The 15,983-nt window shown below is 40.5% G+C and overlaps 1 protein-coding gene across 2 annotated transcripts in view; it reads right to left on the reverse strand.

The window, feature by feature from the left end:
* Positions 1-15,983, reverse strand: part of LOC116040837 (oxysterol-binding protein-related protein 2-like) — a 16,899-nt gene continuing 916 nt past the window's right edge. Inside the window, exons 2-14 of one of the 2 annotated variants that reach the window (XM_031286519.2) lie at positions 12,181-12,304; positions 10,520-10,595; positions 9,439-9,573; positions 8,641-8,738; positions 7,963-8,145; positions 7,637-7,744; positions 5,933-6,022; positions 5,464-5,584; positions 3,799-3,924; positions 3,428-3,551; positions 2,767-2,857; positions 1,200-1,231; positions 1-889 (exon numbers count right to left, since the gene is read on the reverse strand). In XM_031286519.2, coding sequence (XP_031142379.1) covers positions 735-889; positions 1,200-1,231; positions 2,767-2,857; positions 3,428-3,551; positions 3,799-3,924; positions 5,464-5,584; positions 5,933-6,022; positions 7,637-7,744; positions 7,963-8,145; positions 8,641-8,738; positions 9,439-9,573; positions 10,520-10,595; positions 12,181-12,304 — 1,463 coding nt within the window. In that variant the 3' untranslated portion in view covers positions 1-734. The remainder of the gene's footprint in view (positions 890-1,199; positions 1,232-2,766; positions 2,858-3,427; positions 3,552-3,798; positions 3,925-5,463; positions 5,585-5,932; positions 6,023-7,636; positions 7,745-7,962; positions 8,146-8,640; positions 8,739-9,438; positions 9,574-10,519; positions 10,596-12,180; positions 12,305-15,983) is intronic. The other variant, XM_031286520.2, reaches the window with a different exon arrangement.

The following is a 15,983-nucleotide window of genomic DNA, read 5'->3' on the forward strand; positions in this document are numbered from 1 at the left end:
TTTATCTTGACCAACAATATTTCTTTATAACTATGTTCCTTAAAGAGTACAATGTCACCTATATTTTTTTTTGAGTGTTTAAAATAGAAGAAAAAAACACTTCCTCGAGATTCATCTTCAGTCAAAGGAGCATTCACATCCCTGATTTCCATGTTGACTGGGTGTCCGTCCAAGTCCATGAATCCATCTATGTGATTATTATGTTTTACTTCATGTTTCTACTCATATTTACTCATTAATGACACATTTGACATGTTTTAAATGTCGCCGTCCAGAGGCTTGGCAGGTGGGTTCTCGGAGGAGAGAGTTTGATTGGTAAGACATAAAACATTCAGATTGGATCTGTGAGTTAGTAGGCCGTTAACGGTTGTTTCACACGTACCACCTCTCTGCCGCCGCGTTTGGTCAGGAATAAAATGATCCTTGTGCTCTAAACAATGCCGGGGCAGAGAGACGGGAAACGTTTGCTGATCGTTATGTGACAAAATCACACATGGTGAGAAAAAAACTGAAGTGAAGATTTAAAAAAAAGACCTGAAGACTCAGTTGACATCAAGCAGGCCGCTGTTTGAGAGAAGTGACGAGCATCTGGATTCCTTTTAAGTCTTTCCAATTTGCGCTGGGTGTACAGTCAGTTTAAAGATGATGATGATGATGATGATGATGATGATGATGATGATGATGAAGGCAGTAGGATAGGTGTTAACATTTCTCTCCATGTCTTGACAGGCAGGTCATTGCAGGTTATAGAGGAGGAAGAGGAGGAGGATGAAGGCTAGCGGGCTATCAGTAGATATCGGGCAGGTCCTGGTAGTTCCTATTGAAGTAGCCACCGGTGTAAAGCCAGCCCTGGGAGTTGGTGTATGGGTTGGTGCCCATCTGGAACCACCTGAGAGACACAAACCCAGATTAACAGCTGCACAAAGTACCTGCTTCATGCATCCCAAAATGTGCAGTGCGATCCAAAAAAACGGGACAACATGTTTAGCTATTGTTGTCTTGTTTAATTTATATTGTGTGATTAAGAATTGATGTTTATTTGAACGTGACTCTGACAAGAAATGTTTTGAGTACCTGAGCTGATATTTTTAGGTTTTTATCAGCTTCAAATGCAAAATTCCGAATGGTGCCGTCGTCATCAGTTCAAATTTCATTTTAAATATCCAGTAGTAACATGACATTGTTAATACTGTATCTATCTTGACTATCTGTTCTGTTTACATCGCTGTTCCTAATAATCAGAATATTGACCATTACTACTTTACAAAACTTACAAAAAACATAATTTTTCACATCCCATTAACAAAGCTCTTGACAGGTAATGGCGATGTTAACTAGGGCTGAACGATTAATTGCATTTTCGATAATATCGCGATATGTTAAAAAGCGATTTCCTAATCGCAAAGGCTGCGATTTGGTCACATGACTCGCGAGAGCAAATCAGTCTGCACTCCGCAGAGAAAGCATCAACTAGCATGCTAACGCTACACTGTACCTTGAGCTGATTTCTGTCATTCAAACAACTCTGAGTTGTAGTTTAAAACTTTTACAGCCATTTTAATAAAATGAAGGGTTTTATTCGGGCTTGAGTCTATACATGCAGTTAATGGATACAGGCACGCAGAACTCAAGGCTCGGTTGGCAACGGTTAGCTCTGATTAGCGGTTAGCTCCGGTTAGCGGTTAGCTCCGTTATAAAGATATGAGGGGAGGAGCTGCCACTGAGAGGGGTAACAAGCAGACTGATAAAAGACGTTCGGGGAGCTTTCACAGCAGCGTGGCCGCGGTGTTTCAACGGTTTTATTAGTACAGTTAATCCCACGGCAAGAACACCAGCAACTAGCTAACGAAACGATAGCCTCTCTGAACAAGTGCACACGGCAGCACGCAACTTCACGAGGGGGAGGGGCTGGAGGCAGCTCCTCTCTGTGCACTGTAAAAAATTACACTGGTGTGTGTGTGTGTGTGTGTGTGTATATATAGATATATACTATATTTTTACTTATTTAACTGTCTAGTGTGTAATTGTGTGTTCATACTATACATTATTATATTATTCTTTGTTGAATAATACAGAAGACAAAGAGCTTAAAAAAATAATCGAATATCGAATCGTAATCGCAATATTTGGGAAAAAAATCGCAATTAGATTATTTTCAAAAATCGTTCAGCCCTAATGTTAACATGCTTAAAACTTGAAGTCTTTTGACGACACCTCACTTGCTCGGTAATCAGTTTGATCCAATATCAAACTACAAAGGAGTTAGTTGTGAAAGCTCACAACAATATAGTTATGTTACGTTTGTACTAGTCCTTGACCTTCCACTTCCGGGATTGCTCCGGTGCCACAGGAAATTCCGCCGGATGCATATATTTTCACCGATGTCCGTTTCCTTCCGCTTTCTTTGTGTTGGAATTTTAAACTCCGGTGAATTTGAGGACTATGGTTAACTGCTCCTCAGATCTCTACAGGGTAAATTCAGACAGCTAGCTAGACTATCTGTCAAATCTGAGTTTTCTCTCGTACGACTATTTTACAGCGGCTTCGTTCGGAGCTTAGCGCCACCCATGTCGATTGTGATTGGTTTAAAGAAATGCCAATAAACCAGAGCACGTTTTTCTCCCATCCTGGAATGCTGTGTGGACTAGCCAGACCCTACTCTGCTCCGCAGCGTGTGAGACAAAGTGAGACTATGTTTGTACCATCTGTATGTTTAATTTAATTTAATTGAATGTTTGGAGCACTTAAAGTATGCGTTTTTCCCACCTAGTAGACCACTCATCCTCATCCTTGGCTCTCTCCTTTCTGGCAGCTCTCTGTTTATCCTCCAGTCTCTCCTTCTCCTTAGTGGCCTCATCTGCAAAAGAACACACACAAACTGTGGATTGTACCATTTAGCTCAGTAAGAGAGACTTGTGCTAGAATACATTTACCATTTCAAGGTAGTAAAGTTGTTTGCATCTTTCTTTATGGATAACTCACATACATTGCATTCCATTTGTACTCGGAGCTCGGATTTTTCGAGGTCAAAATCGGAAACATGCCCCCTGACCTCGGATTTCCGAGCTCAGAACGCGGGCAAAATCCGACTTGTAAATGGAACGCATTCAACTCGGGTGTGACGTCATTCCCTGCTTCGGCTTCCGAGTTCCGAGGTAAATGGAACGCACTATTAGATAGATCCACAAGATGATATGAGGCAGTGACACATACGCCCAGCAGGTGGCAGCATTGTCTTATCATCTATTCTTTGTATCCCATGAGAAGTCATTTAAGACAACATACTTTAAGATGTTTAATTCAGCAGCAGGAATGTAGCATCACAGGTTTCTGCGGGCCATTGCTGCCAAACAACTCACTGTGTGCGCAGGCAAACAGAAATCCAGTGAACACTGATAAGGTGTTATTTAAATTTAAATCAAATTACCCATGTTGCCATTCTCCATGGCTCTGATGTCAGGCCTGAAGCGACAGTCTGTGTGGGGCAAGATAGCCTCCATGCCAGGCTCCAGCTCATTGAGAGACATTGTAAAGTTGGTGAAGTTGTACATCTGTGTAAGGAAGAGAGGGAATTAGGAATAATTAAATGTGTGTTTGTAAAAAGCGAAAAATGTTTACTTAATTCAGGCACATTTATCTGATATATTATATCTGCTCAAGCACTGTAATTCAAATCCCAAAGTATCAACATTCTTTTGCTATAAATCCGTTGATTAAAATAGCCCATTAACTGCATTTTTGTGAGACCATTAGATCTTTTTGTATCAGACTGTATTGTGTGCATTTTTATTTTCATACCACAGCAGAGTGTGCTGGTCTGGATTCTATCCTCCACAGCAGAGTGCTTCCTGGTACAACAGAAACCGTCTCCTGGACGTCGGGCATGTCATCTGCGTCATCGTTTTCTGCTCCCTCCTGCTCCTCCTGGAAATAATACACTTCATTGTAACTGCTGTTATTATGTTCAGGGTTAAATTGCAGCTTCTATCTTCTTAGAAGTGACTTTGTTTATACCAGGGGTGGCGAACCTGTGGCTCTTGAGCCGTCTGCGGCTCTTTGCCTGCTCCTTTGAGGCTCTGACTGTGTGGCTGGGGGCTGTGTTATTGGTGGATTTATTTATTTATTTTTTTACTTTTTGAAACATTTCAGATAAGTACAAAAAAAAATGGAATGCACTTGCCAATACATTTGCCAATTATTTTAAAATAAAAAATAATGCAGCAGAGTTTTGAGGACAAATTCTGCAACCCGAGGGAAAAAAAGCTGCCACAGATCACCTTCCTCATTAACCCTTTCACTGCTGAATCAGATTGTTTGAAAGCCCCTCTAGTAACAAATGAGTGAAAGAGTCGCTTCGAGTGGCACAACAGAGTTCTAGCAAGACCTGAAAAGGATTTTCAATAAGAAAAAAAAACTATGAAAACTGCTATGTATTATGACTGTCATCAGATCTGGAAGTCACTGTTGCTGTTGTAGTGTGGACGTGCATGTGTTGTGTGGCTTTTTGCTATGGTGCGGGTTTTTTTGTGGCTCTTTATGCTGAACTGGTTGGCCACCCCTGGTTTATACTGTATCTACAGGATGCGTGTGTCACGGTCGGAGTAGTCTATATCCACGGTGTTCAACTTCTGGGATTGGTCCGTTGCCGCCGGAAATTCCGCCGTGTGTCACTCTTGACTGCCGGATGTCCGTTACCTTCTGCTTTCTTTGCGCTTAGCGCCGCCCAAGACGATTGTGATTGGTTTAAAGACATGCCAATAAACCAGAGCACTAACCCTAACCCTAACCCTGCCGAACCGGTACTTTTAAAACGATTCCTAAACCAATTCTTGAAAAACTGAAAAATGACATCAAAGAAAGGCTCTTTTATAGAGTTTTTTTTTTTTTAAATTGAAAATTATTTAAATTTAACAATATATTAACGTTTTAAAGTACTTAAATATATAATAAGGAAACCTAAATCACCTAGCGATCACATGCAGTGAATGGTTAATATGCTTTTACGTCGGTTTTGGTGAGCCCAGAGGGAAAATATGGCATTTTAAAAGTAGCCTACATTTACGGTAGCTATAAACTACAGAGAAAGTGTGATATTTTTACGTCCGTTTCAGAGCGACAGAGGGAAAATATTTCAGTTGACACATTAAGTGGAACTGAAATGAGGAACCGAACTAGCCAGACCCTCCTCCGCAGCGCTGTGCGAGACCACTGTCTGAGAGGTCTTTCCAAACCCACCAGGACAGCTACACACATGTTGCAGCTATTACGCTACACTACAAATAACCACGCAGACTAAAGTTGGATTGCTAAAGACCTCAGACCACCAAAATCACAAGACAACAATTATACAAATAATGATGGGTAAAAAAGGCACTACGATCCTGTTTTAGATTAAAGAAACCAATCCAAGCCAGTGTCAATCCAAGCCAGTATCAATTCACAGAATTTCTAACTTGTTCTCACATTTTTGTGCTTCTTGTTGTCTCCTTTCCTCTCTGACTTCTTGTGGGCCTCATAGGCCTGAGGGTCAACACTCCACATGCACTCGGTCCACTTTCCATAGATTACACAGTGCTTCTTTTTACTGGACAGAGAGAAAGACAGAACACCGAAGGGAGAAGAGAAAGCGGTAAGATGAGGAAACAAGAGAAAGGACAAAGGCAAGAGAAGACAGCAGAATGAAGAAACAGTATGGGGAAGATGAAAATGTTATAGAAAAGAGGCAGACCAAGGAAAAGAGAATGCATGTGAGTGAAGAACAAGGACAACAAAGGACAGACACAGAGGGAGGAGAGGAAGAAGTGGTACAAATAGAGAAGGAAAAGGAAAAATTAGATTAGTATAACAACTTTCCAAACTTGACATTCTATATAATAATACAATATGCATACTGTGAGTGACATAGCAATATACTGTAAGAGCATAGTGAAACCTCTTATCCTGGATGTATCCCTCCACTTTGTGAAGCTCTTTGCCAAACATGCCACAGGGCTTGAAATTCAACACACACTTGTCTCCAGTGCTGCCGAAGAAAAGAGGAGAGAAAAAGAACCAGTTAATATCTTTTCCTCCAGAATGATGGTGAACTGAATGTAAAAAGTTACATTAAATATCAATTCCTTGACACTGGCATATTGGAACTTTTTTATTGTTTTGTTTAAAAGAAGATTACATAATAAAACCATCAAATAAACATTGACATTAACTGAATGTATATTTTATTGACTTCAAATAAAAGGGTTATGCTCCAACCATGACAATTACCACATCAAAGTCTCTTAAAGTACTCACAGAGTACTTTTACTAAATGCATTTACCAGTATCATTAGTCTAATTTAAACCATCCTTAGCGGTGTGATGATGTGACAAAGGTTTGCCAGCCTGAAACCAGACCAAACTGAACTGAAAATTGGTGCAGAAAAAAAATATAATGTCAATCAAGCCTTTCCTGTTTTCTATGCGAGACACTTATCCAATCTGTGAAACAGTAAAGCTCAGCGCCGGCACACTGTGCGAGACTGTGATTTGACGGCTTCGCAGCTCATGTGTGAATCTGTGCTGTGAATATGACACAGCGCGTGACAGAAACAGGGCTAATAAAAGCCTTGCAGAGCTTCCCCGGATAAATAAAAGGTTTTACAAGTGGTCAACGGATTGTTTGCCTGAGAAGACACAGAGATTAAACAAGCTGCAGTCTTTAAGTATCAGAGTAAACACTGCGACAAAGTAAATAAAGGCGTTGGGCTGAAAGGAATGCTAAACAGCTCTGTGAGCAACAGATAGAGCTGTGTGTTTTAATGTGCTTTATTTGAACTCGACTGTGGTTCACTTTTCTCTGTAGGAACTGTGGAGTCAAAACTCTGGACTATCATGGGTGATGACCCAGAGAGAGTGTGTGTGTGAGGCTCAGTGGTGTTGTAGTTGCTCTTGAGAGTCAATGAAAGGTCAATCAACTCCATAGATTACACTTAACTCCCCTTTAAATTCCCTTAATTGTATATTAAGAGTATAATCCCATAATCCCAACAAATGTAATAATTATAATTGTTTAAGCAATGTATCAAGCAAAAATGACAATATATTTTCTGTTTCCAACATTCATTGTAAATTTAATATTGTTCCTGGTTGGACAGTTTTGTTGGACAAAACGAGCAATTTACAGCCGTCACCTTGGGCTTTAGGAAATTATGATGAGCATTTTGTCACTACTTTGACATTTTATAAACTAAAAAAACAATCCCCAAGTTAATCAATGAAAATAATTGTTGGCTGCAGCCCTATTTTACTTTAGATTGTTTTGCAACAAAAGACTGGGAAAGTTGAGGAATGCTCAAAAAATACTTGTTTGGAACATTCCACAGGTGAACAGGTTCATTGGAAACAGGTGAGTGTCATGATTGGGTATAAAAGGAGCATCCGCAAAAGGGATGCCGTTCACAAGCAAGGACGGGGAGAGGTTCACCACTTTGTGAACAACTGCATGAGCAAATAGTCCAATAGTTTAAGAACGTTTCTCAACGTACAATTGAAAGGAATTTACTTTGTATATTATTGTCTAATTATAAAACATTGTGTGCCTGAGCATTGCTATAAAAAGGAAATAAATCACAAGCTATATTCCCCATGTATAGTTTACCTGTGGTTGACTATTTCCACTGTGCCATACTGCTCTATCCATAGTTTGCCAAGGATGATATTGTGTACACAGCAGAAAGGGTTACTCCATGTGTACCCCTCGTTGTGCCTGGAGAGGAAAAGAAAGAAAGGAGGGATGAAGAGCAGGTTAGAATAGAGAAGAAGAAAATGGCATGAAAGAATAGACAAAGGGGATTAAACAGAAAGAGGGGGAGGCAGCACATTGGAAAGAGGAAAGAGAAGAGAAGATGAGGAACTGATTTTGGATCAAAAAACTGTGATATCACCGCACACAAACATTTTCACCAGTGTCGCTTTTGAACTCACTTGAGTAGCTCTAGTGTGATGGTTCCTTTAGGCTCAGCCTCGACGCTCTTGCCCCAGAACTTGAGTTTGGGGTAGATGGAACCGTGGAAGACGAAGTCTCCGACCAGACTCTCTGCATGGAAGGCACTGACTGGGGGATGATGGGATACCTGCTCCGACACTAGCCGGAAACCCTGATCCTCTCTGTAGAAGGAAGTGCAGAAGAGGGAGGATAAGCAAACTGTTAAAACTGGGTGACCCCGGAGCACCTTGGTATCCGAGTGGTTACAGCGCATGCCATATGACCACACCGTGCCGGGTAGGGGTGTTGGAAAAAACTGTGAATCATGTAAGAATTGTGATTTTTGTCTTAGATTCTGAATCGATTCACAACATTTTCCCCCCCACAAAAAAGCCTAGATATTGCCAGAAATCTGACTGAATTGTCATGCTACAGTAATAGACTAGTTCCAGAAGGCGGCAGCAATGCAACATTGTGGATGCCAGCTGCTGTAAAACTGAAAAAAGACTGAATTGTCAACTCATTTATGAGATCACAGGACCAGTTAGCATCCCTTAGCTTAATGGCGCTATCAGAAACACCTCTGTTATTACCATATTTCCGTGAAAACATATTTATTGTGTGTGTGTGTGTGTGTGTGTGTGTGTGTGTGTGTGTGTGTGTGTGTGTGTGTGTACCTGGTGAGTTCATAGGTCTCTCCCAGCAGAGGGTTAAAGGGTTTTCCAGTTCTGTCCCACTGAGACGCAACTGCTGACACAGCAAAAGCAGCTACTGCCTGAAGACAAACAATTTACAGATCATGTTAGTGAGTGTGTGAGTCATGACAATGCTTATATGCGTGTGTGTGTTTCTATTTCTATGTGCGTTGCACGTTCTCATACTGTATCAATCCTTTGGAGCTGTGCTTATACATTACGTGTGTGGTTGTGTGTAAGGCTTCTCATGCAAGTTGGTTGATTGATCAAATACACTGGAGATCAGTTGATATAGTGCGGGCCACCATGCCAAATGAAATAACCTTGACTATTGGTTATATTATGTAGCTCATGCATTTCTTTAATTACACCACCAGTGCAACTGTTTCCATTCACTGATTAACTGAGCATGTCAGAGTCAAACGTGCAAGTGAAATAAACTAATTTAGGTTAATTTATCAAGCCCTGATTGCTAAACCTTTCTCACCAAACACTTGGATTTATTTGTGGGGCTCCCTTTGTTTACATTATTTATTGTACTGTATAGTGAAATGTTTTATTTATTTTTTGAGTAGTTTTTGGCTAATAGGATTGCACACAAAAAAGGGATTAAGTTTGTCAGAATGTGGTCAGCACTCATAAAAGAATATCAAAACTTGCATACAGATACAGTAAAAAAAAATACAGCTGGCTGTGATAACTGAAGGAGATGCACTATTGCTATCACTTCTGTGTGTGTGTGTGTGTGTGTGTGTGTGTGTGTGTGTGTGTGTGTCTGACCTGCATGCGTTCTATGGAGTTGGACAGCGAGCAGGCTCTGTTGATGAGGTAAGTGTGTTCCATGTATTCTGTAATTCTCTGCAGGAAGCTCAGAGGCTCGTTGAAGACGATGGGCATTGTGATCTTAGAGAGTTCCTGTGAGAAGCAAACAATGAAGTCTGTATTTTTAGATTCGACCCTGACTAAACAGAACTTGTTCCAAATCATTTGAATGTCTTAGAAACTCTCTATCCCGGTCCCACCGGGCCCTATTTTAACGATCTAAGCGCACGGTGTGAAGCGCCTGGCGCAGGTGCGTTTAGGGCGTGCACATATCCACTTTTGCTAGTTTAATGGCTGAAAAAAGGGTCCGTGCGCCAGGCGCATGGTTTGAAAGGGTTGGAAAGGTAATGTTTTAATTAATCACCTATCCCAAGAGGGATTTCATGTATGTATGTATGTATGTATATATATATATATACATACATACATACATACATACATACATACATACATACACACACACAATAATACTATTTCACATTGTAATATATTTTTTTTAATCTTTTGCATGTTTGTGTGCTGCTGCGCGTCTCTGTGTGCATAACAAGCATAGTATGCGTGAGCTGTGCACAAGCATTTTACTAATAAAAATTATTAAAATAACAATGAAATGCTGCGTTATTGACTTTTGACCAGCTTTTGTTGGTCAATGGCGCGATCACTTTCCGCTGCCTCAAGATAGCAATATGCCAAGAATGCACCTGAACACACCTCCCTGTAAGACCAGCATGCCCATGGGCGCACAGATGGGCGCATTTGCTATTTAAACGACGTGGGCGCTGGACGGGAAATTAGCAAAGACACTTGCGTAGGGCTTTGCGCTGCGCCAGGTGCAAAATAGGGCCCACAGAATCTGACAAATACAAAGACAACTGTTGATGTAATAAACAAGATAATGTGGTAATGTACTACTGTCTTGACTGAGACAGTGTGAAGTAATCATTAAAAACATATCACACAATCAAGTTTGACATAGATGTTTAAATAAAAACTGTATATGTACAAAAAGCAGCATTTAATTTGCATCCTGAAATCTTACCAGTCCGATGCATTTCTTCAGGATGCTCCAGACACTGATAGTGTTTCTAGAAAACATGGCCGCAGGTAATGACGTCCTGAAATGAAAGAAAATAAGAAATGACTGTGTATCATACATGTTATCCATTCTAGCCCCCACACACACACACACACACACACACAGCTTCCTCAATATTTGACACATATTTTCTCGAAGGATCAGCTTTGGCATTTCAGGACCAACTGTACCCACAAGAAAACATTGACTTGCTTAAAGTCAGAACATATAGTGTTGGTTTTAATAGCCACTCTGATACTGACAGCAGGCCTGAAAGAACGAAACAACGTTCTTCTCTCTCTGTGTGTCATTACTAACAGTATCTGATCTAACAAACTGGTCAGAATGAAAACCAAGGTTGTAGATCAGCTGTGGCTTGTCAGGTCTGTTTGCAGGCCTGGAGACACAGAAATACTACACGCAGTATGGAAAAGAAAGGGCAAATGTTAGAGCGAAAAAGAATTCACCATTAATCTAACATCGTATTCTGATGATTGTCGACAGACCCTAGATTTGTTCACATGAAAACTTTGAGGCACTCTTTCCTAGAGTGGCTCTAGTAGAAGTGAATGGAGAAGTGGTAATTTTCCACTCTGTCATCACTGCAATTGAACAAAAGTAATTTGGCAGCATAAGTCAGATGCTTTTATGTACGAGTCAACAAAGTCAGTACCACACTTAAAGCGATATTGTTTTCTCTTGTTTCTTTTATGCTATATGTGGTAGAGACATGATCGTATTCCACATCTGGAACAATGCACGAGCAGAATAAGTCAAGTCATACCACACTTTGGTGATGAAGCCTAGGAATAAAAAGGTATTTAGCAGGAGATCCTCTTCCCTGAGAACATTTACAACACCAGTGAGCCTTTCTTTGCATGTGATGAAGATTATTATATGTACTCTAGTCTCGCCAGACCTATCACAGTGCTGTGTCCGCCCTGGAGAAGGGTTTGGCTGCACCCATTGTTCCGTACGTTATCATTCTGCTATAGGGGGAGAAAAAAAGTTCTGGCTTGTTTGTATTTCTTTATACCAATCGCAATCTTCTTGGGCAGCACCAAGCCCCAGATGTTAGGAGGGAACTTGTTTTGGTGGAACATTTGCATGGGGGGAGGTGAGCCCTGGGATTAAAATGGCTAAATCCCCACAAAAAATATATTATATACATATTCTTTACAACTATTAACTTAAAGAACAAAGCAGCTCTGAGGTTTTTGTTGTTGTTTCCCGTAGCGACAGATTTTGAAAACGGTAGCACGCAGATAATGGAAGGGGAGGAGAATGCTGCGTGAAATATGCGGCAAATGGCAGGCTTATACCCACAGTCTACATCCCGTGAGTAAGCTATATTTACAAAACAACAAATTTCTTTTTAGCTTACTTACAGCTTCCAATTAATTTGCCTGTAAAAATGGCAGCTTCCAGTTAGGATAGGTTAGAATAAATGTGAAAAAATACAAATCTAGTCACAAAAAACCTTTAACCCCAATGAGTAAGAGTTTTGACCCTGCCCAACACATTACTGGTACTGGTTTCAGTGGGAGGCTTCAAATAGTTTCTGGAGAAGCTACAATCATACAAACACACTGCAGATGAAATGTGGTGCAGGAATGCAGCAGTACCTGTGTTTCTTGATGCCATTCTCCTGCGGCACCGATCCGTTGTTCTGACTGCTGCTGTCAAACACCACCGCATCTTTGTAACTGGCCTCCGACACCCCTTCATACGACTCGTCCGAATCCAGGCCTGTGGGAGAGAAAGGTTACAGTAAGAACAAATCTTGCAACAGCCGATGTTCTGTGTAGAATACCTGCTCATTCACCAATGTAATAAAAAGCAACAGAAAAAAGAAAGTCAAATACCTAGACACATTGGGCTCAATGACTTTTCTGGCAGTTGATTTGGGGTCAAATATTAATATTTTGTTTGCTATTAAACGGTAACAGATACATTTGCATACTGTTTTGCATCAGGAACTTCCTGTCTGTGTTTGACTGGCAAATTTTATTGATTGCCATGCTGACTAACTTCTTCATTGACACAGCAGTGCGGCACTTTAAAAACTCTTTTAATTCATGGAGATAATATATGCCAGGCTAAATAATGGTTGAATGCATATAAACTGTCATGGTGCAGCAATATGGAACCATGGCACCTTGTTTGAATATTTGCATTAGTTGCAGTAAAATGTTGGAAATAAAATAAACACTGTATACCTGACAATATCATGCAGTGTGAAAAAAATCAGATAACAGACAAAACACAAAAAGCTACATAATGACAAATTAGAGCGAGATATCACATAGAAAGACTTCCTCACTGCAAAACCACACCAGTCATAAATACATTTAGACACACCTACAGTATGGATGAGAAAATGTGCTGGTACCAGCCACCTGGGTGGTAGCCAGAACATAAACATGGAATGTGAGTATTTAGTGCTGCAGGGTGGAATTGTGGTGAATTCGAAGTGGGGCCTTAACAACAGCTTAAAATAGACTAAATAGTTTATTATATACATAAACATATAACAATATATATACTCAGCTGTCAGTAGTATGTCAAAAGGTACCAGGTGTGTATTCTTACCATATCAGGTAGGCCATTTTGGATATAAACGTAATGCAAAGGCCAAGCGCATGAATATATAGAATATTATTACTGACGTCCAAATATTTCATTCACATTTGGCCAAAACTCTGGTAGCTGGCAGGCATAAAATGAGATTTTACATCATGAAGCGGGATCTATGCTTCTGTGTGGGCTCTACGCAGAGCTTTCGCCGTAGCCTACATAAGTGGCCTGAGGTTTACTTGTGCGCTGGTGTCTGCGTCATTCTAGTGTATCTCTTTAAGAGAACAGCAGGGCCGGCATGTGTGAGCGTGGGGAGTGCGTGGTAGAGCAAGTGAGAGAGTGATGGGGATTAGCTTCGGAGCAAGTACCGACTATTGAGGCATACTAAGAATAACAAAGTGTCTCCCCTGTGCTTTCTGATCACAGTCGGAAAGCTGTAGCAGGAAAAGTTAACCCTTTCCTTGATTTCATGTTTGAGGAAAAGGAGAACCCGGAAATGAGTAGGGGGAATTGCAACGCTACCAAGCCACGGCCAAACGACTGATCATAGTTGTTAAGGTGTGTATCACCACGACTTGTGATTAAAAAATTTTAAGAGGTATGTCAGGCTACGGCGTAGGGTCCGTATCTCCACGTACCTACTTATTACTACCCACGGCGTTATTTTAACACAGGACCATAAATTGGGCTTAATAGTTAAATGAGGGGTCTGCAATTGTTATTCGTACATGTTTGCAAACATATAATAAAGGTAATGTAAAACATTATTCATTGTAAATGTAGTGTATTAACTTGCAATTCTGCCAATTGCTGCTAATCTCCACACATTTGTAATATACACATACAGTAATTTGACAATATCCTCCAAGCCTCTGTAGCTGCCATGTAGCGACCAGTGCTCTGTGATGAAAGCTAATTTAGTCTTGCCTTCTACAATTCAACGTTGTAAAAAGTGATAGAATTTAAGGATATAAATGTATTTTGAATAACAAATCACCAAGAAAATGTAGGACATTTTTATCAAATTCAAGTATACCTATATCTAAAATTGGAGGTCCAATGAGGAAAAAGAACTAGATGATAAAGCCAAGCCGGAAGCCACCTGGTGCTGATCACAGCTAACCCTGTGCATTTGTACCAATGAATAATACATCTTCCCTCATCTGCACCTGTCTCAGATTAGTAAGATGATCATAATGACACAGACAGGTGGGGAGACACACACAAACACACACACGTTTTATTTATTTATATCTGCATGGAAACAACAACCTGCATAAGACATAATAATAGCGACCAATGACTGTGCGTCAACATAGACGCCTAACAAGATCAAACAAGGACACAACTGGCAGTAAAAGGTACAAAAGAAATTATGCTAATAATTGCTGACAGAGAACAACACCCTTATTTGCCCTGCCCTTCAATCCAGCATGAACAATTAAACTACTGAATGGACACAAAAGGCTGGTAACTATGTTTCTACCACAGTAAAATGTTCAATGGCACCAACATCCATGGTGTTTACATGCTCTTTTTTCCTCACAATCATATCCCAGGATTCATTGCTGCTCAAACCACTGTACGGCTTTGACTAACATCACAAGTCAGCATATGATACAACTTTCGGGTCTTTAAGCAAGTTTCAAAACCATGAGAAGGATCAAAACGCTCTCCAAACAAAATGCATCTGTTCGAGGCTCATCTATCCAGTCTGGCGAGTCAGACCCCTGGAATGCTAGTCAAGCTACGCCTCTCATAGTAAATAATCATGATGACATAGAGGGACACAGAACTAATGTACAACATCCTCCTAATGGCAACTATAACATTAGCATGTAAAGCGTCCCATTGGTGTTGGGATGACTACTTGTCTGATCTCTCCACAGTAGCAGAAATCTGAAACCAATTAATCATAAATACAACTCAAAGATTCAAATCAAGAACACTAAACCCCATTTTCTGAACCAAATGCTCAATGGCCAAAACCCATTTGTCGAAGGCAAAACCCTAAACGCATTCCCACTCGCTAAAACACATTTCACACTGTGATGCACTTGTGCTGCAAAAGCGTAAACACGGGCAGCAAAAGTTAAACACAAGTACAACACAGTCGTCATCGTTTACACACGACTCAAACTTGTACACACGTTTCTAATGAGGTGATCAAATCAATTGTAGAGAATGTAAGTCAGTTCAGAGTGCACAGACGTGATGCTGAGGCAGAATTACATGTAATCTTTCACTGACTTTGATATTGCGGTTTCACAATATTTTTTAGTACTGTCGTGCTTTTCATTTCGTTTTATTTTTTGCAGTTGGACTACTGTAATGTAATATACAGACATTCATTATTGTATTACTTACTCAAGATGGATATAAGAACGCTAAATTCAGATTTTGGGCTGATTTTCCCAACCAATACCCCCACTCCATCCCTTCTCTGCTAGATACAATAAAAAATAAAAGTTTCACACTGCAATTCATCACTTTGTCACTCAAATTGAAGTAATGGCTTTTTCCTCTGTCTGTTTCTGTATTTTTGCAAATACAATACAAAAACACACAAACGTAAACACAATCGTACAGGATGCTAATTCAGGTTGTGTTGTTTCGATGTTGCGTACATTGCCGTGGACACATGCAGCCACTTTCCTGGAAATGCATGCGCGTACGCGTGACCGACACAATTTCCCAGCTGTCCAGAGCGTATGTACTGTATGTCCGAGCTTGTCTCCACCACATCCACCTGCGAGGTTGTCAGATGTGTGTCTCCCTGGCATACTCTGTGTGTAGGACGGCCGATTTAACCCGCAAGTCCTCATCATTTTTGACTTCGAGAGAAAAATAG

This window comes from Sander lucioperca, chromosome 12, assembly GCF_008315115.2.
Source record: "Sander lucioperca isolate FBNREF2018 chromosome 12, SLUC_FBN_1.2, whole genome shotgun sequence".
Lineage (NCBI taxonomy): Eukaryota > Metazoa > Chordata > Actinopteri > Perciformes > Percidae > Sander > Sander lucioperca.